Source organism: Barbatula barbatula (genome assembly GCF_947034865.1).
Source record: "Barbatula barbatula genome assembly, chromosome: 14".
NCBI classification, from domain to species: domain Eukaryota; kingdom Metazoa; phylum Chordata; class Actinopteri; order Cypriniformes; family Nemacheilidae; genus Barbatula; species Barbatula barbatula.
Window position 1 is genome coordinate 568,555 of NC_136777.1, and position 25,744 is coordinate 594,298.

The window sequence follows — 25,744 nt, forward strand, 5'->3', positions numbered from 1 at the left end:
GGAGGAAAGGTAAATGAACACAAATGTTCTGTTTTGTAATCACTCTTGTAATTAAAGTGAACCATTAACTTTAAACTGATCAATGTCCACAACGCACGCACACGCATGCACGCACACACATGAACGCACGCACACACACACACACACGGACATGATTGTTTTGGTATATTTGTGATGACTTCTTATAGACTTTTATTGTTTTTATTAAAGGGGAAGTTCACCCAAAAATCGATTTCTTTCTTTTTTACTCCCCCACGTGACGTTAAACATGTTTAGAGATCTTCTGGCGTCTTCGGAGCACAAATGAGGATATTTAGGAGATATTTCTGAGAGATTTTCCGGCCTCCTCAGGGTGTCAGATTTTGCCAAGGTCTAGAAAAGCACTAAAGTCATGGTTACATTGGTCCGTCCGCTCATAGTGACTCTTCTTTGTCTTCTTCTTGGAAGAGAGCATGCGTTAAAGTCAACCTGTCGATGTGTGTTCATATACAGCTGTAGGTCACACTAGTGTATATAGTGTTAATGTGAAAGTGCTCTCATTCGTGAAACATGATGAGTGGATTGAATTGTGTGTAAATGATTAAGTGTTTGCAACTTTAATACTTCAGAAAGTGATTCATGTGGATGCGCAGAATGGAGTGAAAGAGATGCGATACCAGAATGAACGTGTTATATATCTTTATTTATTTATTATGATTTAGATATTTACATTTCATAAGGGATTTATAAGTATACTGTGTAATTTAATGCGTGCGCGCGTGTGTCAGTGTGCGTGTGTGCGTGTGTGCGTGTGTGACGGTGTGTGTGTGTGTGACGGTGTGTGTGTGTGTGACGGTGTGTGTGTGTGACGGTGTGTGTGTGTGACGGTGACAGTGTGTGTGACGGTGACAGTGTGTGTGACGGTGACAGTGTGTGTGACGGTGACAGTGTGTGTGACAGTGTGTGTGACGGTGTGTGCGTGTGATTGTGTGTGACTGTGTGTGTGTGACGGTGACAAGTGTGTGTGACGGTGATAGTGTGTGTGACGGTGACAGTGTGTGTGACAGTGTGTGTGACGGTGTGTGCGTGTGCGTGTGATTGTGTGTGACTGTGTGTGTGTGACGGTGACAGTGTGTGTGACGGTGACAGTGTGTGTGACGGTGACAGTGTGTGTGACAGTGTGTGTGACAGTGTGTGTGACAGTGTGTGTGACAGTGTGTGTGACAGTGTGTGTGACAGTGTGTGTGACAGTGTGTGTGACAGTGTGTGTGACGGTGTGTGACGGTGTGTGCGTGTGATTGTGTGTGACTGTGTGTGTGTGTGACGGTATGTGTGACAGTGTGTGTGTCGGTGTGTGTGTGTGTGTCTGTGTGTCTGTGTCTGTGTGTCTGTGTGTCTGTGTGTGTGTGTGTGTGTGTGTGTGTGTGTGTGTGTGTGTGTGTGTGTGTGTGTGTGTGTGTGTGTGTGTGTGTGTGTGAACTGTATGCATTGTCATGATGAATGAATTGGAGGAAAGGTAAATGAACACAAATGTTCTGTTTTGTAATCACTCTTGTAATTAAAGTGAACCATTAACTTTAAACTGATCAATGTCCACAACGCACGCACACGCATGCACGCACACACATGAACGCACGCACACACACACACACACGGACATGATTGTTTTGGTATATTTGTGATGACTTCTTATAGACTTTTATTGTTTTTATTAAAGGGGAAGTTCACCCAAAAATCGATTTCTTTCTTTTTTACTCCCCCACGTGACGTTAAACATGTTTAGAGATCTTCTGGCGTCTTCGGAGCACAAATGAGGATATTTAGGAGATATTTCTGAGAGATTTTCCGGCCTCCTCATGGTGTCAGATTTTGCCAAGGTCTAGAAAAGCACTAAAGTCATGGTTACATTGGTCCGTCCGCTCATAGTGACTCTTCTTTGTCTTCTTCTTGGAAGAGAGCATGCGTTAAAGTCAACCTGTCGATGTGTGTTCATATACAGCTGTAGGTCACACTAGTGTATATAGTGTTAATGTGAAAGTGCTCTCATTCGTGAAACATGATGAGTGGATTGAATTGTGTGTAAATGATTCATTAATCTGCTCTTGAGTGTTTGTGTTGAGTGGGTTGTGTTTGTGTTCCTTTCAAACCCCTTTTCGCACAAATGTGTCGGGTTGAGTTTCATGAATAAGCTCTGTTGAGTTTGAATGGCTGTGTGTTGTTCTGTCGCCCTGCGGCCTTCAGAGAACTGCTGACTTTTCATTAAACAATGTTTCACATTGATCACATTATAATGTCAAAGAAAGATTCAGAGAATTGTGCTCTGTACCGTCACCGTGGTCAAATGATGTTCACAGCAGATCAAACTGATTGGCTTTTATGTGGAAATAAATCTGATAAAGAGTAAACAAGAGTGCTTTCAGCCGGAACACCATGTGTGAAGTGAAGTAGATGAACATGAATTCATCATCTTGAATGTTTTTCAGTGGACGGTGTTTTGGCCGCAGGATGTTCCCTATGACTCTCTGGGTCCTCTCGGCGCTCTGGCCAAACATCTGGTTGACTATCATTATCCCATCATGTATTACGGGTGAGTCCACAGCACACACATGCATTCACACCGCGCCGCACTGGGTCATACAGAAACTGCCATGATAGTCTGCTTGTGTTTCAGATGGTTTCTGACCTGGGTCATACATACGTTTGAGGCTCTTTTTGCGCTTAAAGTCTGCAGGTAAGAACCTTTCATCATAAACACACAGTCAGGATGTTTCGTCATGTTTGAACACACGGTGGCAGTAGAGATCAGTTGATTTCTTTTATAGCTGTAAAATATGGAATCATTTTGTTGTGAAATATCCCCAAATCACATTCACAGTGTGATATAGTTCATGCAGTTGTGTACTAATATGATCCCAAATGTTCCCAAGAATGTATAAATCCAGAGAAATTCCCATTTAAACTAAAGTCCCGTCTCTTGTCTCATATCAGTGACTTAATATCCGCTGCTCCTCACGACTCTCAGTTTCCAATTGTTGAAAGTACTGCACCACGCAAATGCAGAAGAGCTTATACAGCATCTGTTGTTCTGTTATTATGGATCACGATTACTCTTTGGCGAGTAAAGGAAACACAAACAAGCGTAAACGTGGTTTATTTTCTATACGATGAATACGATTATTTTCTATAGGTTTTAAACACCTAAAACTGTCCAATGTCGTTGGCAGGCTAACTTAACATTGCAGCTAATTCATTACGATGACATCAAATCAAATTCATTCATTACCTCGTCCGTAAACATGATGGGTGATCTCCATACACCTCTGGATGTCCCATAATTCCCCTCTCGTACATAACATCATTTAGCTTCACCTTTGATTGTTGTTTTGAAAGTGCGTCATCTAGCGCTCCAAACTTACATATTGTGGCTTTAATGTATATGTTTGGAATATCACACAACATGCCAGTGTTTCTTCAGTATATGCATTGAATGATCCGACATATTTGCCAAAACATGTTTATACAAAAATGAATTGTGAATACAGCATACTGTAGTAACTTAATCATTCCAAGGAAAGGTTTGTATTCAGTGTGCCGCACAGTATGCAGTGTGTAATCTATAGATTAAATGTATTTTTATTTATAATGTTAATAGAAATGATATCAAAAGACATCAAAGTGATGGCTTAGTGTTTGTGTAATTGCAGTGATAAAGGGATCGACAGCACATCAACACGTCTGCTGTGGTTTGTTCAGACCTTCTTTTTTGGTTTCGCTTCTCTGGGTATTCTGCTCAAATACAAGCCAGGCGGCCGATCCAAACAGCATTGACCAGAGCGGAGAAAACGTCATGTTCCAGCAGGAAGAGAGAACGTACACCACTACTACAGCACAGCAGCAGAGCTTCTATTTTGTCAGTCATGTCCTCAACTCTGGACGTGTGTTTGACACCTCATTCATGAGCAGACGGGTGAAAGCGTGCAGTCATTTCCTTTTCTTTAAGCAATGAACACTTCAATGAATGTTGATCACCGGAGAAAATCATTTGATCTCGTCCTTCTGTTTTTAAGTTCCGCTCTTACAGTAAATCACTTACAATGGAGATAAACAGGGCAACACGCACACACGTTATATCTGTTTGAAGATCCAAAGTCATATAAATCTGTCATCGCTCACTCTTGATGTTTCAGATCTGTTGAACAGAGAGGATCTTGTAAGAACTACACAAACCTGTTCGACACAACAACTTGAACACCAAACACAACCGGCTACCGCTGACTTGGAAAAGTAACCAAACATCGGTTAATATCATGGACGTTTATCAGATTGAAATGACAAAGTGTCTGAGCCTTTTACTTTAATTGTGAGCGTGTGAAAATCCCTTTGGGACCGTTTCCCAGACAAGGATTATTTTAAGCCTGGACTAGACTTAAGGATAATAAGGATAATTAAGTTGTTTTAAGAAACATACTTTAATCACAGGGCAAGGCATCTCTCACGTTAAAGTTAGTCTGAGACTAGGCTTAAGGCCTGTCCGGGAAACCGCCCCATACTGTGATAATTGTTTAAATTGAACATTTTACAATCCCTACCAAACACTAAACCGTCAGAAGCTCGCTCATTTTTACATTATAAAATAATGTACAGATCATCTGTTTTTCCAGTAAATCGAGTGTGTGAGCTTGTTTTTAAAGATCATATAAAAGCGTGCAGTGGATGGATGAAGACCATTTAAAAGAATTAAATCTGCTTTCACATGCTTGTTTTTGTCCCGTGTCATTTCAGACAGAATCACAGTATAAATCACAACAGTACGGATCTGAAGATGATTGTTTTCTATAATGTGACCTGCTCTTGTGTTTCCACTGAAACATCCTACTATCTTTCAAATGTCGGTTGTGGTTTGACGGAAGCTCACTGGCTCATGTTGTAGTGATGTTACGTGAGTTTTCTCAAGGTGTCCTGAGCTAATAGACTTAAAGATTTAAAGTGTAATCGCCTGAGACTCTCCAGCACCACGAGTCTCTGTCACACTGTGTTGTTTAGTCTGCATCCTCATTTACTCCAGTACCAGACACTGATCTGATCATTTCAACATCTGATGATACAGAATCAAGTCAAATATGACCACACAATTAAAACGTACAGGGCATCATTTATGTGAAGAAACTTTTATATCACTGACAAAAACACGTGAATACATGTATAGCTATATCTATAACAAAAATAGTATACCTGAAGAATCAATGTCCTGTCTGGAAAACAAATAGAAGAATCGTGACATCTGCAGTAGATTTTGAGGATTCAATATTTGCTCTTTGCTTTTATACATGTTTATAAGAAGTGTTTTATATTCTCTATGACAGAATGTAAGCAGCAGTTTTGTTACAGTGTCAAATACAGATGAAGTGTTCCTTTGGTTTTCTGTGTGTGTGTGTGTGGGGATCTAAACCTGAATACACACCAGCTCATGGGGACTCGTGTCACTGTGGAACATAATTGAGGTCCTCACGGGCACAAAAGCTTATTATTGTACAGAACGATCATCTTTGAAAATCTAAAAATGCTTTGCAGTTTTGTAGGATCTTTAGCTTTATGGGATCAAATATACAGTTTGTACAGTATACGACTCATTACACCTATGGACTGTCCCTACTGAGATAATAAAACATACATGTGTTTGTGAGCATGCACATGCGCATTCAGCAGTCCAGCCAGCGCAGTGTCGGGAAGCGGTCTGACAGCGTTCGTCTCAGTTGACAGTTCTGAGTTTTATCACATGTTTCAACAACACACTCGACCTGCGTGCACACAAGAGCGTCACAAAGTTGAGTCTGTCATTTAGATTTCAGGCTTTTTTTGGCATGCAGTTGTGTTCTCAAAGGCATTATGTTATTAAAACAGCACATTGTCACCATGGCATCATGTCAAAAGTTGAGAGTGAAAGCTCACCTGAGCTTTGAAGAGATCTGATTTATCGCTGTAACGCCTGTGACAAACATCCAACAACCTGAGAGATCAGATGTGAGAAGAGTCAGTCCTGTGTCTATTCTTTTGGCTTCTTCCCTGATAGCACAAGACATATCTGCAAGACATCTGACAGATGCTGTCTGCTCATCTGCTCTACATCTCTGAGACGTCAGATGTCATATAGATCTCTAGAAGACGTCTGTAAGATGTGTATGATTTAGAATGGATGTACAGCAACTCTTTCTAAGATCTATTCTAGATCTTTAGCAGACATCTTACAGATGCACCTGTGCTATGTGGATCATTGTTGTTTAATCACAACGGTTCTCTCTCTTCTTTAAGATGAATGTGTTTGCACTCACCGGACGTCGTCTCGAGCCAGTATGTCCAGTAGTTTGGCCATGTCTCCCAGCTGGACGGTGAAGCGACCGACTCTGTCATCTAGAACCAGAGCCCGTTGGACGCACTGCAGAACCAGGTCCAGATCCATGTTAGCACTGCTCAACACGATCGCCACCCTACACCACATCACACACACAAAAGCATTTAAAACAGAATATATGTTTGTAAGGGAGTAAATGATGGACTGCAGATACCTTTTGCCTTTAAGTTCAGGCAGCTGACCGGTTAAGATAGCCGCTAAACCCAGAGCGCCCTCTGTGTCCAGTGATGAGTGTTCATACTCCTGAAGTCTCAGCATCGCCACCAGAGCGTCTGACTCTCTTTACACACAGTGATTTAGAAAGTACATTACTTGAGTAAAAGAACAAATATCTTGCCAGAAAATGACTTTGGCTGAACCGTTTAGAATATGAAGTAACAGATAAACATTGTACTTAAGTATCATAAATACTTTTAATATTAAATCTACATACGTTTTTAAAGTTAAGTTGAAGAAAACGTTGTTAATACAAATGTTTAAAAAAATAGCATGAAGTAAAAAACGGTGCTTACATAAAAATGTACAACTTTGAAAAATCTCCGTCTCAACCTCAGTAGTTTTATCTGGAACAACATGTTGCCATATTGCTGAACTATCAAAATACAAGTTCAGAAACCACATCTTAATAACTTAACTTTATAGTTCCCTCCCACCCCAATATTATCCTCTTCTGTGTGTCACTAACTTCTTTCTTTCCTCGTGTTTCCCTTCTACAGTAACACCGGTCACATGATGATTCATTGAAACTGAAATATGTGCTGTTTATCTTTAAAACAAGCTGCACATTAAAACCTGAAATGAACCTCGGAGAGCAACTTTCTGCACTTTTAACCAATGATTGGTTCAGCATTGTCATTGTGACCCGGTCACCGACTTGTCTATTTCAGTTTCCATGCTTTTATTTTGTAACGATCATGAAATGTTACATGAGTAAACATCATTCATTCATCTTGTTTTACATTCACCATTACAAATATATTCCAGTGATCGTGTACTCTTGCAAAAACAAGTTCATATATAATACTTCTAGTTTACTATTTTATATTCTTTTTGCGCTTCTACGTTCCGATTTAGGTATTACTTTTTATACTTCAAATAAACAAGTGTACTTTATGTAAGGGCAGGTTTACAGTATATCACCATCAAAAGACTGAGTACAAGTATAGACCAAATATACTTAGACGTCAAGCATACTTTCATTCTACTTCTTTGTACTTTAAAACAAGTATACAGTACTAATAGCATAATTGAATGAACTGTGTATTTTTTCTGTTGTGTGCTTCAGACGAAGAACAACTCAAATGTGCATTCAGATTCAGATTCTATGTACATGACGTGTAAATGAATTATTCATGTAGATGATGATGTGTTCACAGTACCTCACAGAAATCACTTTATCCACCATTTTCTTGGCCAGTTGGAAGGTGAGCGTCCCCAAAGAGTGTTCCGCCAGATCTGTGTTCAGACGAGAGCTTGTATTAAATCATAAGAGACCGCGAACAGACAGACAGATGCTGTACTGTACCTCTGTAAAGTTTTTTATCGGGGTTACAGTAGAGATCTTTGATGGGCGAGTCTGTTTTGAGTGACTGCATCAGAAGAGGAAACTCCTCGGGTTCAGCACCCTGTGTCAGAAACATCATCACAGTCATTTCATTTCAACATCAGACATGTTCATCCGCTAAACACCCTTCATGAGCACTCTGTTACACACACACACACACGTCTCAGGTTTAACTCCTCGGATCGTGACGTGGCTGGATTTGACATCAGACTCACAATGACAGAGATGCGAGGGTTCAGGTGTTTGATGGCTGCAGCAGTTGCTGCCAATAGACCGCAGTGACCGCCGGCAGGGACGATGACAGCGTCCAGTTTGGACACCTGCTCGTAGATCTCCAATCCAACTGTTCCCAGACCTGCCAGATACACTGCGCTGTCGTCCCTGTCGTATCATACATCACATTTAATATAGAATGAAATGATAATGTGTTGAAGATCAAACATCATGTATCTCTTTTATAGCTCTCATCAACCTAGGCCTTTCTCCTGACATTGCTTACAGGAGATATCAAATGAGACTGTGGTTGTTGGAATCTATGGAAGACTATGGAAGTGTAAAACAATATCAATAATATTGACGAATCTGAGCTGGGTTTGACACATTGTCGACATCTCTTCTGACACGGAGACTTATTTCTTCGTTTGATGAAGTTCACTCACTCTTCCAGACACAGGTATCCGTTCTCACTGGCGAGGTGGCGAGCGTGATTCACAGAATCTCGAGGAGTGCTGCCGTACGAGATGACCACGGCACCGTAGTCTCTGTACATACGAAGTCGTGATGGTGAGCTGTGAGCCGGCATGATGACAGACACCGGGATCCTCATCTCCACAGCGTGATGAGCTACTGCCATTGAGAAATTACAGTCTGTGGCCACGATCACACCTTTCCTCTGCTGATCCTGAAACAAACACAACATCTCTTCAGATGAGAGTAAAATACACCTAAGTAAAGTCCCAGTGAAATGAAAAATGACAATGCCTATTTTTCATGAAATATTGCTGTATTTATTGTGAATCGTTTATCAATGTGGTTCATTCTCATTTTAAATGTGTGTGCCCTCGTAATCTTCAGTTAAAATCTGAAAATGTTTTTCCGTCCTGTAGTATATGATGTATGTAAGACCGCTTGGGCGGAGCATCGCTTAACTCCTCCCCTTCAACTGACAGTCTGCTGCCAGCTCTATTTCAAAATACAACGTTTTGAAACGCTTTGCATGTTTTTATACATCCAATCAAATTGCAGAGAAAGACGAAAGCCACACCCACTATTTTTCTCACTCAAAATTCGGAATACGGAAATAAATACGGAAATACGGAAGTAAAAACGATCACAACATCCGGTTCATGGGGACTTTAAGGGTTTATTATTCACTGGTTTTGGTGTTTTGGTGTTTAATTCTTGTTTTGATTGTAACCTGTTGTAGTGAAGACAGCAGGTGCAGGACTCCTCTCTCCTTCACAGAACCCGTGTAATGAAGATGTTCTTTCTTCAGGTATATTTCCACCCCGTACTGTTTGGATAGTCTGGAATACTGAGCAGAGAAAACCAAATGTTAACAGACAAAAACCTTCTGGCAAAATCGCATGCATTTAAGACAAAAAGTATCAAGTGCGATCCGAGGACAGCTTTAAACGAACATGTTGTAAAACTTCAGATCTTAATATGTGCAGGAAGTCGGATGTTAACGTTGGACTAAAGGTTCATGCTTGGGAATGTGTGGTGGTTTGTTCTGTCTGTAGAGGCTTTGAGACGTACGGTACAGGGAGTTTTCTGAATTCCAGACTTCTGGAGTTTAAATGCAGCGGCACTGATGTCTTCAAAGCGGAGATGCTCGCTCACAGGTTTAGTTGTGGTCTTGCTCTCAGCGCCTCTCTTAGCAGCAGGTTTTGCTGTGGACTTTAACTGGATCTCTGGTGATTCTGCAACTTTAGTCTCAAAGACCTTCACATCGCCGTTGAGATATTCCTCAGCTCCAAAATCTTTGAGGCGTTCTGGGCATATGAGGGTTGAGCGTCGACCCACGCGGCCGTTGCTGATGTGTCCGTCTTTCAGACACGGGCCGCTGTGAAAGGAGCAGTCTGGTCTGGTGGAACCTCGGCGCTGTTCCGAACTGTTACAGAAAATCACAGAGATCACAATCCTCTAACACAGCTTTACTTATCTTAAATCTCTGATCAATATAACGGTTGTGCTATTAGTACACTACACTCTTACAAAATGTTCCATGCCATGGAAGAACCTTTTGGCTCCATAAGGAACCTTTAACACCTGAAGAAGCGTTCTGTTTCACAAAAGTTATTTATGTTAAAAAGAGAAAAGCGGGTTCCTCTTTAAAGAACCTTTGGCTGAATGGTTCTTCTATGGCATCGCTGTGAACGACGTTTGAAGCACCTTAATGTTTAAGATTGTAAAATACTTTCAGTCTATTATTTGTGTACTTTTCAGAAATACTTGGCTTGTATTTGTTTTGAATCCTCTGAAATACTTTTTCAAATCGTTTTACATAATTATATGTTCAAGTTTGTATAACAAGTCAGCTTTGAGTCGGAATAACGTAATGAGAGTAAATCAAACTTGTGAGACTGAAGCATACTAACATGTACTTCAAATTTACATCAAGTACACTTAAAAGTTTTTTCAAATATAAACGTTTTGCCTAAATATGAGCATAGTAGTGTACTTCAATTGCAAAAATATATTTGAATAGTTATCCATAAAAATGATCTGAAGTGCATTATAAATGAGTGCTGAATAAAATGAACCTAGCGTATACTTATTGCTGGTAAGGGTATGAGCACTTATACGTTTCAGTACAAACGAAAGACACAGTTTTAGTTGCATACTCAAAGTTTCCTACCGTTAGACTCAAAGTACGCAAAACGTTTACATTTATAAAAGTATAATTTTAAGTTAAACTTACACTTTTTAAACAAAAAAAAGTGGATAATTTAGTCCCAAGTAGTATTGAAGAAGTACACTATTTTTGTTTGTATACTTATTAAATGAACATGTAGTATACTCAAAGTATACTTTTTCATTTGTTTTGTAAGGATGTGTCATGGGTAACATAAGAAATGTCCCTCTGATGTCTATTAATATATCAGATGTCACCTCTCACCTCATTACAAGTGCACACTATCTTACACACTTCACACGTGCTCTATTGATTTCTACATTCTGTCCAGTTTACCGTGGCAGAAAGAGGAGGAGGAAGGAGAGGAAGAGTTTGAGGAGGATGTAGACAGAAGTCTGGAGGAGAGACAGGAGCGGGTTGTTTTGTGGGCGGGACAGAAGAGAAGAATCTACAGATGAGGAGTTTTCTGTCGTATCTGCAGGAGAAACAGCACTGGACACTGAAGGCGTCTTTAAAGCTCCACTATGATAGCGTGCAGGTGTTGGAGACGCTCGAGGGCTCTTCATGTGTTCTGATGATGATGATGAAGAAGACGATGACGTGTATGATGGTGATGTGTCAGGATGGCCGATCACAGCTGGTTTGAGCGTCTCAGGGGTTTTAGGTGCATGCGCGAGAGACTCGGGATGGGACGGGGAACATCCAGGAAACGCTACATGATCTCTAGCAGAAACTACAGGTTTAAACTCCACAGCTGTCTCTGAACTATTGCGTCTCTCGGACCCCAGAGGATTCTGGGAAGTAGATGTCTGAGACTCTCTACACGGTGGAGATTCAGCGCTATCCCACCTCTGCCAGAAGGGATCGTATTCCTCGCTGTCGTTGAAGGTTCTCCGTGTCTCCTGAGGCGACGTGCCATCGTTCACGAAGTTAGCGTAGAAAAACTGAGCTGCAAAATTCATCCTCTTCAGACGACACCTACGCTTGTCCGGTCTGGTCTCTGAGCGTCCTCTCTGTTGTCCTCCCTTTACTCTTCAGGGATATTTAGAGAGGGATTACCCATGAGCACATGCAGTCCTTCAGAACTCCACCTCCAGATCTATTCCTGTATCAGACCTGTCGTCCTTCACGTTGTGTAATCAGACACACTAAAGGGATGGATGAAGACTTACTGTAATGCTGAGCTGCGATACTCATCCTACACAAGTCCAGCAGACACACGGAGAGAAAGCCATCAGCTGTTCACCTTTAAGACATGACAAATCCTCATCGGGCAGGATCACAAGTCACCCATCAGCTCACCGTCCATTCTCTTTCTCGTTCACGCTCACAAAACAGAAGTTTACTTCAGTTTATTAGGCTTACTTAAGTACAGCTCAAGTGCATTTAAATGCATACCGTCAAACGATAGATCACATCCAGAATAAAAGTTTGCGTTTACATAATATAAATCTGTGTAATGTGATAATTCTTTTTTATTTAAAACACATACATTTACATAAACCCTTCAAAATAAAGGTGATTTTTATTGCGATGCCATAGAAGAACCTTTTGTGAGACAGAAAGTTTCTTCCGATGTTAAAAGTTCTTTTGAGGCACCTCAAGTATATTTAGGAGATATTTACATTTATATTCACCAATCCATTTAAATGATATATAATTGTTTATTAATTTTTTAATAAAGAAAAATTCTTAAATATATGAATGTATGAGTTTAATTTTATAAATACAAAATGAATATGCGCAGTTCACAGACATATATTATGTAAACACAAACTTTTATTCTGGATGAGTTTAATCGCGATTAATCGTTTGACGGCAAGAAAACTCATTTCAGTGTACTAGTCGTATACTTTTAAGTGTGTTACTTAGGACAAAATTGTGTAGTGGTAGTAAAACATGTTCAATGTACACTGCACCCATTCAAGTGAACTTATAAATATCCTTTATACTACTTCACAAAATGTAAACACTGGTCCAGCAGCACTTCTGGTTTTGTTATTTTTTTTACATAATAAAATCTTAGAGAGATTTGTGTCAGTTCTTGCCAACCAGTGTTGTATATGTCTTCAGACGTATACTGATTTAGTTCAATACTTGTAGCACATTTTCATTATGAAAACACATTTGGAAGTATACACTCCGTAGTCTAGCGTAGCAGATTTCATGCAGCCATTTTAAGTGTTCTTTAAGTGAACTTAACATCTTACTTATAGTTTACTATAGATATGTTCTTTTTGCACATTTGGATTTGAGTAAATGTGATGAGAAATGTTTGAGTTGATATTGAGATCTTCACTTTTGAGACATTGTTGACGTCTCTTCTCAAACTCACATGACAGACACATTTGTCAGATTTGTGACACTTTTCTCAGGAGAAACATCTGAGACTTAAGCACAAGTTTCCATGAGCTCCTCACTGATCTTCCTCGTCACAGATGTGTGTTTTATGAAATGATCTGTGTTTTGTTTCCAGGCTTCGCTCGGCTGTCTTGAGTCAGACGTGTGTTGTTGTTTCTGGAATGGTCATCAGTGGGCTTGACGTGGTCAATCCTCTTGTTGGTTTTCTCTGATGTATTGAAGCTGTCAGGTGTGATGTCTGGGTTTTTCAGCGGGACTTTAACTCTCTGTAAATCTCGTCTGCACATGTTTATGTGCGTCAGTCCAGAGGAAGTGTACTATTGACTGATTTATTTACTGGTCGCATGAAACAGATCCTGTTCATGAATTATAATATGATGTTTGTGAATGTTCTCTCACTCTCGTCATGTCTCAATAGAGCTGCTTATTGCTCCAGACGCACGTCTCTGACCACCTGACCACAGACAGACACTTTAATCTGGAATGACATGTTTACTCTCATCCACTGCCCCGGGGGATGACTCTCTCTCTCTCTCTCTCTCTCTCATTTTCAAGGTACTTTATTGGCGTGATTGTGTGTTCTTACAATATTGCCAAAGCATTGAACATATTACAAAAGACAAACAATAAATACAAACATTAGTCAAATAAGGTGCAGAGGAAGAGATAAATATAGAATATAAACTAAAGTATATATAAATATACAAATGTAATATGGAGAATAAAATATCAATATCAAATGTTGATTTCTCTCTCTGTGTGTTTGTCTTTCTTAGTGTTTCTAAACATTATAAAATCATTTCTACTCTATATCATTTCTTTTCTATTTGGGTAGAAAAGCACGCACACACACACGCGCACACACACACGCACGCGCACGCACACACACACACGCACGTACGCACGCACACACGCACACACACACACGCACGCGCACGCACACACACACACACGCACACACACACACGCTCATGTTTCTGGATCTGGTTTGGCTGCAGTTCTGCGGGATATTCTGTCCCACCCGCACACACACACACACACACACACATTCTCTCTCTGTCTCCTCCCCTCCTTTAAACTTTTCTTCTGTGTTTTACAGTTGAGGAAACTCGACCAAGTGACACACAGACGAACTGAAAGTTCTGCTCCGAGATCTTCCACCTTCACGTAACGTCTCCTTCATTTCTCTTTATTTCTCATCTTCTCAGCCGTGAGCGTGACAGGTTTCTTCTTTTGTTCGTAGGTCGGTCATGGGCTGCTGGTCAACACATGTTACTCTTCTAATACTGCTGATTGGTCAGATTTCTGCAGGTAAGACACACAGGATTGGCTGAAGGTGACAGTGAGGTCATGTGTGTTGTCTTGTGCTTCATCTCCTTTAGGATTCATCATTGAACTACTTTAAATACATCATCTGTGTGTGTGCGTGAGTGTGTATGTGTAATGTCGTGTGTGATTGTGTGTGTGTGTGTGTGTGTGTGTTGTTGAACACATCTGGTTGTGATTTAGTGTTTTCAGTGTTGTAGTGAATGACAGAGCAACAGAAGTACACAAACACTAGAGATTTCACACATGAACAGCTGGAACACACGTGTAACTCTCATGTCTCAGTGCGTGTATGTCGTGAGAGTAAGAGAGGAATGTAATGTTAACAGCGGTTTGTGGTTTTATTAGCAGGGACCTCTGACATTAGCATGACGTGTATGATGTCACGCTCGTGGAGTGATCATGAACACACGTTTCTCTTGTTTTCAAGGCGTTTCTTCAGTGTCTTGCTCGGACGTACAATTATAATTGCCAGGACACATTTCTCAGTACTAGGGTCATTTTTCAAAACTCTCTTTTTTACATTCAAAGGGCACTAACACTACCAAAACAAACACACATTATCGCTTATAAAACACAGACCTTAAACACCAGGAAACAGTCTTTTCTTTACTTTACAAAGCAGGAATGACAATCTCTAGGGTTTATAATTCACTACATTTCCAGTTTTCCAGTAACTTACTGTAGATTTACATTTACTGTTTGTAATTGACTGGCAACAGTTTGTTCAAAGAAAAATGAACATTGAATGTGAACTTTACCTTTACAGAAAGAAACAGCTTCATGGAAAACATTCTGGGAACCAAAACGAAGAAAAAAACTGAAAAAGGTTGATGAGGATTTCCCAGAATGCTTTGCATGAGGCTGTTATTTGATACTTTTTTTCTGCAAAGATGTTTAATGATCGTTTATCTTTAAATAAACTGTTGCGAAATAAATTAGACAAATAAACATCTACAGTAAGTTACTGGCAAAACATGTTAACTTGGCCCGCTTTCACATTTTCTATAGATGATAATAAAATAGAAAGACTTTGCTTTGATAGTATCAGTTCTTTTAGAATCAGAATATATTTCAATATGGGATTACTGTATGTTGTGCATTTCTGTCTCATTCATGTTTGTATTGTTGTTTTAAACATAAGTATTGTGTATTGAAATTGAAAGTATGTGCATCTGTATGTTGGCCTCTTTAGTACATAAAGTTTTGGAAGCATTTGTGTTAAAGTAAGAAAACAACTCATGTCAATTGAAAGATGTCGTCATTAAACACATTTTGTGCCAAAGCAATGAAAATATATTCACAGTTTAGCTCACACAGACTGATATATACTAGACTTGAATGCTATGTGAATAACACGTTTTAGTTTTTGAAAGAAATGATGTCATTTCAAAGATGAAGTCATTGAATGCATTGTGTGCCCAAGTAATGAGAAATGATCCTCGGTTTGCTCAGTGTGAAGCGATTGAAATTCAGAAATGTGTTCTAGTGAAAAAAACTGCAGTGACTCCATTTACTTTCATTGTAACTCTATTGTTTTTGTAGTGATGAAAGGATTTTCTTTGGTTCTGGATGTTAAATGCTGGTAAAGGCAGAAGGCCTCATGTGTTATGATGTCATGGAAACACGTCTGGCTCTGTTTTCTAGACCCTCGCTGTGATAAAGAGGAAGAGCCATTAAAATGATTCTCACGAAAGCAGATTAAATGCCAGAACATCAGACTCAAAAGTAGAATATTAACAGCGTGTGTGTGTGTGTGTGTGTGTGTGTGTGACAGGACCGGACACAGTCAGCAGATTAAACTCCTGTCAAGATCACAATGTGCTTCACAACAGAATGGACGCCGTCGAGAAGGTAAATGCTTCATTTCTCTCGTAAGATCACAAAATGATTGATGTCTGATGTATTTTTTTGCTGTGAGGAATCAGATGCTCTGCTGCTTTACGAGCGATTATTCAAGACCAAACCATTGAAAGTTTTATGTTGGGGTGTCACATCTCTATCTACGCTCATTTGTTTCTCTGATTCCCTTTTGCCACAGCAGAGAAGAGAGGACTGAAACTAAAGTTAGCTTGATTGTAAATCTTGTCTTGTGTTTGTGTCCTCATCAGAGGCTGGAGGATACGGTAGAGATGCTGGAAACTGAACTGGCGGTTCTGCTGGATGCTATTGAAGCCCCTGAGTGGAGCCCCCTGCTGGACACTGACAGCGGCCCACCCGTCATAGACATACTGCAGGAGAGTAACACACACCTGCTCTCCTCATGAACCACCGCTCATCGTCTTCATCATCATCTCTCCTCCTTCGTCCCATTTTATTTTGTGGGATTAATATTATGAACATGTCCAACAAAAAATGTAAATTGTTTTTTTAAGCAGATTAGAATATTGTAAACCAGGTTTTGCGCTACAGAATTTTTGTTTTGTTTTTATGTGCTATCCCACCACAAATTGTAAAAATTCTTCATCATGAATGTGATGTGAAATGTTTATTGAAATCAAGTTAATTTATAAAGCACCCATTGGCACAGTGTTTTTACAGTAATGTTATTATGCATTTCTAAACCATTCTTACATTTCTACTGCAAAATTGCAAAAAGCACAAAGAAATGACATTTGTAAGAATTATTGCCATGTTTTCATGGCTTTGTCTCATTTTTTGAAACCACATTTAAATCCAAATGAGTGCAACCTGTCTTATAACAGTGCGGTCTATTTGAAAGCTTATTTTATGTTTAAAAATATTTAAGATTATTCTTTGTCAATTTTTTAAAATGTCAATGATTTAATGAACCAGCATTTCTATATTTATATATATATATAAATATATATATATATATATATATATATGAGTCTGACTGTTTTTTTTTGTTTGTTCACTTACATCACCATAAATACTTTTTTTCTTCTTATTTCTTTACACACAGACGACTAATAAACTACGGTGTACGGTGTTTATAAACTCAAACAACTGAGACACTTTTCTTCTGTGAAAGTTTTTCTGTGGCTGTTCAGGAGATTTGAGGCTCAGTGGTTTCTTGAAGGCTTCATGTATTTGTGTACATCAGCAGATGGTGTAAATCTAAGCAGATGGCAGGAGGCCATGTTTATGTAGAAGTGATGGAGAAAAACATCTTGTTGTTCTGTTTTATTACACCGCTTGATTCTGATTGGCCAGTTGAGACATTTACAGGTTCTTTATTCCCATAACATCCTCTCAAAACTAATAACACATGGTGACCCGGATGCAGCAAATCATTTTGAAAGTAATTTTTGACAAATTAAATATTTTTTTTACTAATAACATATATGACATCATATTTACAAATGATTCAACCAAATTCCCTGTTCGTGACATTTGAATACCGTTTCTTACTTTCATACTAAAGTAAACAGCTTATCCTGCATTCGGTAAAAATGAGCTAATAAAATTTCATTTCCATTTGTATCCTCATGTGGCCAGTAGTTGTGTAATAAGTGAGATAATGTAATAAGTTATCGCGCTTCGCCTCGGGTCCTGATCACACTGTCGGTGCTTATTTCTGAGATAACAACCAGCTGCCTGTACATTATCCCTTACGTATGTCACAACATAAAAACACTCACACTTTACACTCAGAATAAACACACACAAACACACATTCTCCTTGTATTAATACTTTAATGATCATCAAAACAATCTATAGGTTGCCGAAATGTTCAAGAGAATCTAGTTCTACAGATCATGCGGTCCACATACGGTAACAATGGAAAAGATCAGAGATGTTCATTGAGCAGACGTCTCACCGTTTGTCCAAACACACACACACACACACACACACACACACACGCGCGTACAGCTTTATAGAGTCTTCCAGAATACAGTGAAACATGCAGGAGTTTGACGCTTCTGTTTCTCAGACTAACTGCAGCTGTAATAAGATTTCAGAAACATTCCCTACTTATGATAATAAACGCTTGTTTACAAATGTTACATGTTTAGATTGGCTCTATGCACACACGTGCACACACACAGGCACTCATTCATATATAGAAATGTAAATGGTACAAAAGCTTTGGCGTCTTTGCCTACAAGTTGTGCCTGCACACTTGAATAGAGATTTAAAAACGCCACTTCATTAAACCTCTTATTGTAAGCCATTACTTCATTTATCTTAACTGTTGTTCTATAGACACTCGGTTAGGTGAGCAAATCCACATAAAACTGTGGATGATGTGTTTTGCTTCAGTATATATATATATATATATAGACCGCAGCGTTCTGAATGCTACACGCAGATGTTACTGCTGAAACTAACAATACCACCTTAAGTTATTCCTATTGTTCCTAATGCTACTACTGAAGCCATGTTAACACAATCCCAAGTATTATTAAATCAATCTTAAACTGATAGAGTCTTATAGAGAGGATTTAAGACTATGTGCAACAACAGACCCTCCACAAAAGTTGAACAACTAGTTTAACAGTCGAAAAAGGATATTTGGCAACGAATGTGTTGCCGAAAGCAGCAAGCGGAGAGAAAGATGACAGAAAAACAGCTACTAACAGCTTTAAACTGTCTTAAAGACCTCACCTTAAAGACTTTCACTTCAATCTGGAATCAAGCAGATAACGGTTTAAATACATCAACATTGATGAGTTCATGTGGACATCAGTTCAGACTATACGATGAGAACTCGTGGAAAGAAAGATAAAACGAAGTTTACTCTATTAAGTATACTAAAGTAAAGTTCATAAAGTTCTCCATATGTAGTAAGTAAACTAATATCAATAAACTAGTAGGGAACTTGTAAGTGTACCGTTTCGTTGCCACTTGAAGTCAGGTTTAGAAAAGTATATATTTAAATGTACCTAAAATATGCTTTGCTTAGGTTTACTTACAAAAACAAAAAAGCTTCAAATAAGATTTTTATTACGGGCATGTCACCAAGTTTTTGTATTTTTTACCCATTCAATTCTTTAACTCTAAAAATGATTTAGCGGTTGGTTTACAAGCTTAATAATCTCTCTGAAGAAGAACTGAAATATCCTCCATCATTCCCTTCAATAATGTCTTTCTCTGGGTTTCATCATCACACACACACACACACACAGTCTTTAACTGTTCAATAGCCTCTTATATCTCTATTTACATCATGCTGAAGATCACGTTGCATAGAAGTGTTTGCGCTTATTTTAGAGAGCGACCTACAGGCGACACACAACATGGAAACGCTTTGAGACTGTTTGTACACCTGCGGCGGTTCAGGACGAGCCGCTCAGAGTTCTCTCTGGGATTTAAAGGCGAGGTGAGAGCCGACGGGACGGGTGCTAACTGCTTCCCGGAGACGAGCAGACGGAGCCGCACATGCTCCGTTTAGAGGTCTCGGGTTCAGGCACTGTCTCTTCATCCTCTGTTCCTCCTTCAACGTCTGGATCTCCTTCATCAGCCTCCGCCCCCTCTCCATCACCTCCCGTAACACTCTCCTCCTCCTGACGACGCTTAAACCTGGACACACACACACACAAGTCTCTATTATATCTGTGTCGAGAGTTTAACTGTCCCGGCAGTAAAAGCAGAGGAGCAGAACATTCTGTGAGTCAAATAAATGTTCATCAATAATGAGGCAACTATAAATATAGCAGCAGAAACATAAATTACAACAGACAGGAGTGAGCGAGCGAACCAAAGAGAGAGATATAGTAGAGCGAGAAAGAGAGAAAGAAAGAAAGAAAGAAAGAAAGAAAGGAAAGAGAAAAGACAGAGGGAGAGAGAGAGAGAGAGAGAGAGACAGAGAGAGAGAGAGAGAGAGAGAGAGAGAGAGAGAGAGAGAGAGAGAGAGAGCAGCTCATACAGTAACACACAGACACGAGTAAATAATAAATGAGCTTGACTGTAGCAAGAGAGAGAGAGAGAGAATATTACTGCAGTGTTTTACCACGGTAAATATAAGCTCAAACTTTAAAGACTCATAATATTGCTTCTTCAGCTCATGGTTTGTTTGATTCATTGTCTCACTTTTCACGGTTGAAAATCATGAACTCCTGCTGGACGACATCAAGGCACTCCTGAAGATACTCGTTCTCCTGAGAGGACGACACAAAGAAAAACACAACAACATGTTAATCCATCAACACTTGACAACCCTCACACACACGCACGCACGCACACACGCACACACACACACGCACGCACACACGCACACACGCACACACGCACACACGCACACACACACACACACACACACACACACCATCAGCACTAAAAATATCCTCCTTTACTTAAGGAGAAGCACTGAAAGCTTCATAATTGAATCATTTAGGTAATAATCCCTCGAGTTGCATCTCCGCATCACAGAAACTCGTCTCACCATCATTTCCATCAGCTGTGATGTCATCAGAGACAACACATCAGTAAACACACGATGAATATTTTACCCTTTCAATCCAGTTTTATCTGTGAAACGCTGAGAGATTCTTGTGCAGTGTAATGTTGAGATGATGGTCCAATTAAACATCACTTTAAAAAAATACATTATCAGTACAAAACGGCTCAAGTAATATCCATAAGGCCTTGCGTCTGAGCACTGAGATCATTAATGCTTGGTTTAAACATAAAAATAAAAACTGATTTAGCATTTCAATAGCTGTTGGTCATAAAGGTTTTTCAGTTTTTCATATTATTGTTAATATTATTTTTCAACAGCTAAATTGAATGACGAAATAATTCGTTCGATGATTGACAGAGTCATGAATCCAACAAACAGATCTCATCCCATCGACTCTATGGCGGTAAATGGAGGATGAGATCTGCTTGGTTACTGACATTCTTACAAAAATCTATCTTTGTGTTTAGCAGAACAATGACATTTGTACAGGTTTGGACAATCTGATGATGACAGATGTACACTTTATGAACATCAAGATTTGATTACATTGCAGACAAAATATTAACGGATGGCTTTATTTAAACATTGTTCACAGCGATGTGTGTTACAGACACTCACAGACTGAGAATCTTTGCTGTTATCTCGGGATCTGTTTTTGGCCAGACGCTTTTTCTTCTTATGAAGAGGACGAGACTCCAGGATCATCTCTTCCAGTTCAAAGGTCGGGTCACAATGAAGACGCCCTTTCTGTTGCGGCATATACAGCGCAAAAACAAACCCAAACATGTTAGTTACCGTACATTTTATTGCTGTTTTATTGTTTCTTGAAATCTAAAGTTCCTGAACGAAGACTTCTCTGTCTTTTCTACTCTTTAAAAAGAATCTTATCTTTGTATACTAAATGTAAAAAAAAATGCATTTTAAAGATACGTCTTGTTTCTCTTTGTCAATCCTTTTAAGTAAATTACATACTTTGAATTTCCCTTGAGATTGAAATGTGCTATATAAATAAACTTGCCTCGCCTTATACTGTATTTCTTTAACATTCAATATGAAGTTTAGGAGCATGTATGCGCTGTAGAGGACATGAAAGCAAAAACTTCAATACGAACATTCTTACACAGTCATTTGAATCATGCATCATACCATCAAAGATCTGTCATAAACTCGTTTTATTTTATTTCTCATTTCTCTGTGTGTGTTTTATAGAGACTAGATTTGATCTCACATTGGGAACGAACCCGGGCTCCAGTTTCTTCTCATAAACATCGTCCCAGTTAACATCAGAGAGGTAAAGAGCCGTCTGCATCTGAGCCAGACCACAGAAGCGATGCTCGGGGTTCACCGTCAATAACTACAACACAACAAACACACACACAGGATATTCATGAGACAGATCGGCTGAGGAAAATCCGTCAAGAGTTTTCACATTTTGATAAGAGAGTTTTCTTTTGAATACTGTGCCTCGATGATGGTTTACAGCAGGACAAAATCTCTGTAATGATCCCTAAAAGACACTTTTGATACTTTACTGTATAAGGACATCAGGTGTGTGTGTCTGTCTGTGTATTATAAAAGTGTGATAAAATGCTGACGGCTGTCTGCCTGTCACACGAGTGATGCAGAGACAGGAAGTGCTCCTCTGTGTTGTCAAGGAAACGACATCTGAGGATGGGTTTGGGTCCTGTCGTCTGCTGCTTTTCCTAAAGGTTCAGACTGGAGCTCAGACACAAGGAATCGATCAGACACATGATCCACGAGCACTGAAGCAGAAACTGAGACCTGACTCTGCGTGTGTGCTTGAATAAATGGTTTACGACGACACAAATCTGTGTAATGACAAGTGTATAATAACGTATGATGGTTTGGTTTAGGGGTAGGGAACAGAATATACAGTTTGTACATATCTGAGATTTCAGCAAACGTTTCCATGTACATGCCACTTAAACTCATTTAATTCTCATCTATTCTCATGATAAAGTCTACAATAATAGATTTCAAAACGATTCTCATCATATGAGTTATGCTGTTCATATTTCTAAACAGTTCTAGAGACGTACTGTGTGTCAACAGTTGTCTCATTTGAGTCTTGAGAGAAAACTGGATGTGAAATGTGAAGTGGAATGATGAAAAAACAACATCTGAGCAATATTTCCTCCGGGTCCATCTGTTCAGTCGAAGCGAAGCTTCCACCCACAATGCTTTGCGCATTTCTCATTTCATAGTAGTCTAATGACTCTCTCTGTATTTTAAATCCTATTGTAAATAATTTATTTCCATGTCTCCTAACATTTCTCTTGTTTTTCTGCTCCAGCATCTCATCTGAAGTCACACAGTGAGTCTCTGATCGTGTTGGTGGTTGAGTGCATTCACAATAAATCACGTGTCTCACCTTCCTCAGCAGTGACACCAGATCTTTGTGCCATGATGAACTATACTGAACACTGACGGTACTGAACAACTGCAGCAGAGACTCCACAGAATTACTCGAGTGAATGTCATACGGCCTCTGACACACAGACACAGAGAGAGAGAGAGAATTATTTCATCATATAAAGTACACAACTACACGTTTAACAACATTTCAAAACAACATTCAAGAAATACATAAAAAAATCTGAATTCTGTGGTCTTTTATTTATCCTTGTGTCATGTCAAACCTGTATGAGTTTCTTTCTTCAGAAGAACACAAAAGAAGAACGTGGATCATCAAACAACATTGAACTCTTGGACTTTGAAAAATCATGCACTAAAAATAAAACATATTCGAAGAGAGATCTCACATGGGTATTTGAACCAGCAAATGTTAATATCTGTGCTGTTACCATAGTAAAAACCCTTGGTGAAAAACTTGTTCAATTTACTTCCACTGTATGCACACAAAACCTCTTCTTTCTGACATTTCTCAAAATATCTTCCTTTGTGTTCCACTGAAGAAAGAGTCACATACAGATTTACAACCACACGAGAGAGAATAAATGATGAGAGAACTAAGACTTTGAAAGAGCATCTTCATAACACCACCGATCAAATAACCCAAAAAATTAAATTCCAACCAATTTAGCTCTTTAAACACTAAAACGCCTTCTTGTTCTGTTAACCTTGTTCTTTTAACTCATATAAATGATAACGTTTAGCTTGGAAACTGTAAAAGTGCTATATACTGTAAATAAAGGTGAGTTGAGTTGAGCTTGACCCACAACAACATTTTACAGTTTGTTTTTCTGAAAAGGTCCGGACAGAATAACAATAAGAGAAAGAAAGAGAACATGGTACAGGACCTTGAAGTTAATAGATCATTCATAACAAGAAAACAAATAATGTCTTTTTATCCCCATCTTACCCAACCTCGTAGAACCTCAAAAATGGTCACACCCAACGACCACCAGTCCACCTCAAAGGCATATCCGCTTCCTCCGCTCACAAACGACTGGAAGATTTCTGGAGCTGTTCAGGGATGACAACATGAGACACACAGATCTGTAGAGAATGATGCGCATCACGTCACCAACAACCATCATCAGAACGATATAACTTTTTTGCCTTAAGAGTCACAATAGTTAGAGAATCTCTCTCTCTCTCTCTCGCTGCCTCCATACATTGGAGAAAACACAAACGAAAGATACCATGATAATACTGTTATCTTGAATGATTTGATGATGTAGTGAAAATCTGATCAGAGATCACAAATAATAAAGCAGCGTGTGAGAAATGATCTGATTGAGAATGTTTGAAATATCCTGTGTGTTTGACTCACCCATGTAAGGTTTGGTTCCCGCCAGAGCCGTGGCTCGCTCGCCGTCCTTTATTATTGTAGCGATGTTGAAGTCTGTTAAATGTGCGTGACCTGAAGAATAAAACAGAGATGAGCTCTAACCAGACCAAATCTGATATTCAGAGGATGGGAAACTCAAAGTCACGCATGCGGGAAGAATCCAGGACATATCACGTTCAAAAAAAGAGAAAATCACAAATAGAAACAGCAGGCGGATCACACAGTTGTTTTAGTGGAACAGCGAGTCCTCAGACGCTTCGAGTTTCTCTCTCGGTCTCCTCCTGGATTTCTCCTTGAACCCATTTCTGTCTCATGTACATTATGAAGTGTAGGACACGTGATGAGCTCACCTTGTTCATCCAGCAGAATGTTGTCAGGTTTGATGTCCCTGTGCGAAGAGATTTTACAGGGGTTACTTCACTTTATCTCACACTCACTGAACTACTGTATATTTTTGCTGCGTCCCAATTCAAATACTATCCGTCCGAAACAGTATTCGCAAATAAACTGCTTCCTGTGTGTGTTTGTGTGTTTGTTTGTTTGTTTGTTAGCTAGCTGACTGTCGAACTTCTTAAGAGTGATGCAGTTGCAAGGACAGCAGTGGATTCACAGTCGTGATTGTCTAGTTCATGACAAAGGGAAACATGCTATAGGAATATCGCTGGTGGAATACCGCATGACTCTCAGCCAATCAGATTCGAGAACGAGAAAGAACTGTTAAAATTCACTAAAAGATTCTTCGCTTAATTTGTTAATGTGAGCATACAGTAAACATTACTTATGAAATAATGAATCTGTTATCTACTTACGCAGATGTATTTTGATGTTCGTGACGGTTCATGATCACAGTGTCGTCAAGGCAACAATGTCCCTTTTATTTTCCTGTCAATATTTCCCAGTGCGTGCAAACAGTTTTGCTACGCACTGAAATGTATATACTTTTCCATAACAAAAACCGTACATACTGTACTTTAAGGGCAAAGTATAAGTAGGCAAATTGAGAAGCAGCATTTGTGTCACACATGCACACACACAGAGTAAAAAGCCACATTCACATTCTATCACAGTTAATTAACAGCAAAATGTCATTGATGCCAGAGAGCAT

At 39.3% G+C, this 25,744-nt stretch overlaps 4 protein-coding genes across 6 annotated transcripts in view; 2 read left to right on the forward strand and 2 right to left on the reverse strand.

The window, feature by feature from the left end:
* Window positions 1-2,409: 2,409 nt before the first annotated feature.
* tmem254 (transmembrane protein 254) lies at window positions 2,410-4,735 on the forward strand (the record flags this gene model as incomplete). The annotated part of the gene is made up of 4 exons (XM_079473414.1): window positions 2,410-2,418; window positions 2,463-2,566; window positions 2,651-2,710; window positions 3,684-4,735. 4 exons carry the CDS (start codon window positions 2,410-2,412, stop codon window positions 3,805-3,807), a joined length of 297 nt encoding a protein of 98 aa, XP_079329540.1. The 3' UTR covers window positions 3,808-4,735.
* On the reverse strand, window positions 4,729-11,959 carry LOC306903953 (L-threonine ammonia-lyase). Of its 3 annotated transcripts, none has more exons than XM_079473509.1 (11): window positions 11,659-11,839; window positions 9,711-10,065; window positions 9,370-9,486; window positions 8,612-8,853; window positions 8,168-8,333; window positions 7,914-8,013; window positions 7,768-7,843; window positions 6,543-6,668; window positions 6,309-6,464; window positions 5,929-5,986; window positions 4,729-5,777 (listed from the first exon to the last, which is right to left on the reverse strand). In XM_079473509.1, exons 1-11 carry the CDS (start codon window positions 11,769-11,771, stop codon window positions 5,679-5,681), a joined length of 1,608 nt encoding a protein of 535 aa, XP_079329635.1. In that variant the 5' UTR covers window positions 11,772-11,839; the 3' UTR covers window positions 4,729-5,678. The 3 variants fall into 3 exon arrangements, with proteins under 3 accessions (XP_079329635.1, XP_079329634.1, XP_079329636.1); XM_079473508.1 differs by having other exon boundaries at window positions 5,113-5,777; window positions 11,146-11,959; XM_079473510.1 differs by having other exon boundaries at window positions 5,113-5,777; window positions 9,795-10,065; window positions 11,659-11,851.
* Window positions 11,960-14,324: 2,365 nt separating this feature from the next.
* On the forward strand, window positions 14,325-17,174 carry LOC306904053 (uncharacterized protein). Its single transcript, XM_079473678.1, has 4 exons — window positions 14,325-14,337; window positions 14,414-14,481; window positions 16,274-16,350; window positions 16,608-17,174. The coding sequence occupies exons 2-4, from the start codon at window positions 14,421-14,423 to the stop codon at window positions 16,761-16,763; spliced, it is 294 nt and encodes a 97-aa protein (XP_079329804.1). The 5' UTR covers window positions 14,325-14,337; window positions 14,414-14,420; the 3' UTR covers window positions 16,764-17,174.
* Window positions 17,175-18,138: 964 nt separating this feature from the next.
* Window positions 18,139-25,744, reverse strand: part of stk32c (serine/threonine kinase 32C) — a 19,758-nt gene continuing 12,152 nt past the window's right edge. The window contains exons 3-10 of the mRNA XM_079473415.1: window positions 24,990-25,027; window positions 24,622-24,711; window positions 24,208-24,311; window positions 23,257-23,373; window positions 22,093-22,218; window positions 21,483-21,611; window positions 20,495-20,562; window positions 18,139-19,984 (exon numbers count right to left, since the gene is read on the reverse strand). Coding sequence (XP_079329541.1) covers window positions 19,807-19,984; window positions 20,495-20,562; window positions 21,483-21,611; window positions 22,093-22,218; window positions 23,257-23,373; window positions 24,208-24,311; window positions 24,622-24,711; window positions 24,990-25,027 — 850 coding nt within the window. The 3' untranslated portion in view covers window positions 18,139-19,806. The remainder of the gene's footprint in view (window positions 19,985-20,494; window positions 20,563-21,482; window positions 21,612-22,092; window positions 22,219-23,256; window positions 23,374-24,207; window positions 24,312-24,621; window positions 24,712-24,989; window positions 25,028-25,744) is intronic.

Excerpts from the sequence above, each read along its gene's own strand:
- LOC306903953 (XM_079473508.1), bottom strand. The coding sequence starts at position 11,771 with ATGAATTTTGCAGCTCAGTTTTTCTACGCTAACTTCGTGAACGATGGC. Across the intron at positions 10,066-11,145 it reads CTCCTCCTCTTTCTGCCACG|TTCGGAACAGCGCCGAGGTT; the intron begins GTAAACTGGACA and ends TTTCTGTAACAG. Across the intron at positions 9,487-9,710 it reads TTCAGAAAACTCCCTGTACC|TATTCCAGACTATCCAAACA; the intron begins GTACGTCTCAAA and ends TTCTCTGCTCAG.
- LOC306904053 (XM_079473678.1), top strand. The coding sequence starts at position 14,421 with ATGGGCTGCTGGTCAACACATGTTACTCTTCTAATACTGCTGATTGGT. Across the intron at positions 14,482-16,273 it reads GATTGGTCAGATTTCTGCAG|GACCGGACACAGTCAGCAGA; the intron begins GTAAGACACACA and ends TGTGTGTGACAG. Across the intron at positions 16,351-16,607 it reads GAATGGACGCCGTCGAGAAG|AGGCTGGAGGATACGGTAGA; the intron begins GTAAATGCTTCA and ends TGTCCTCATCAG.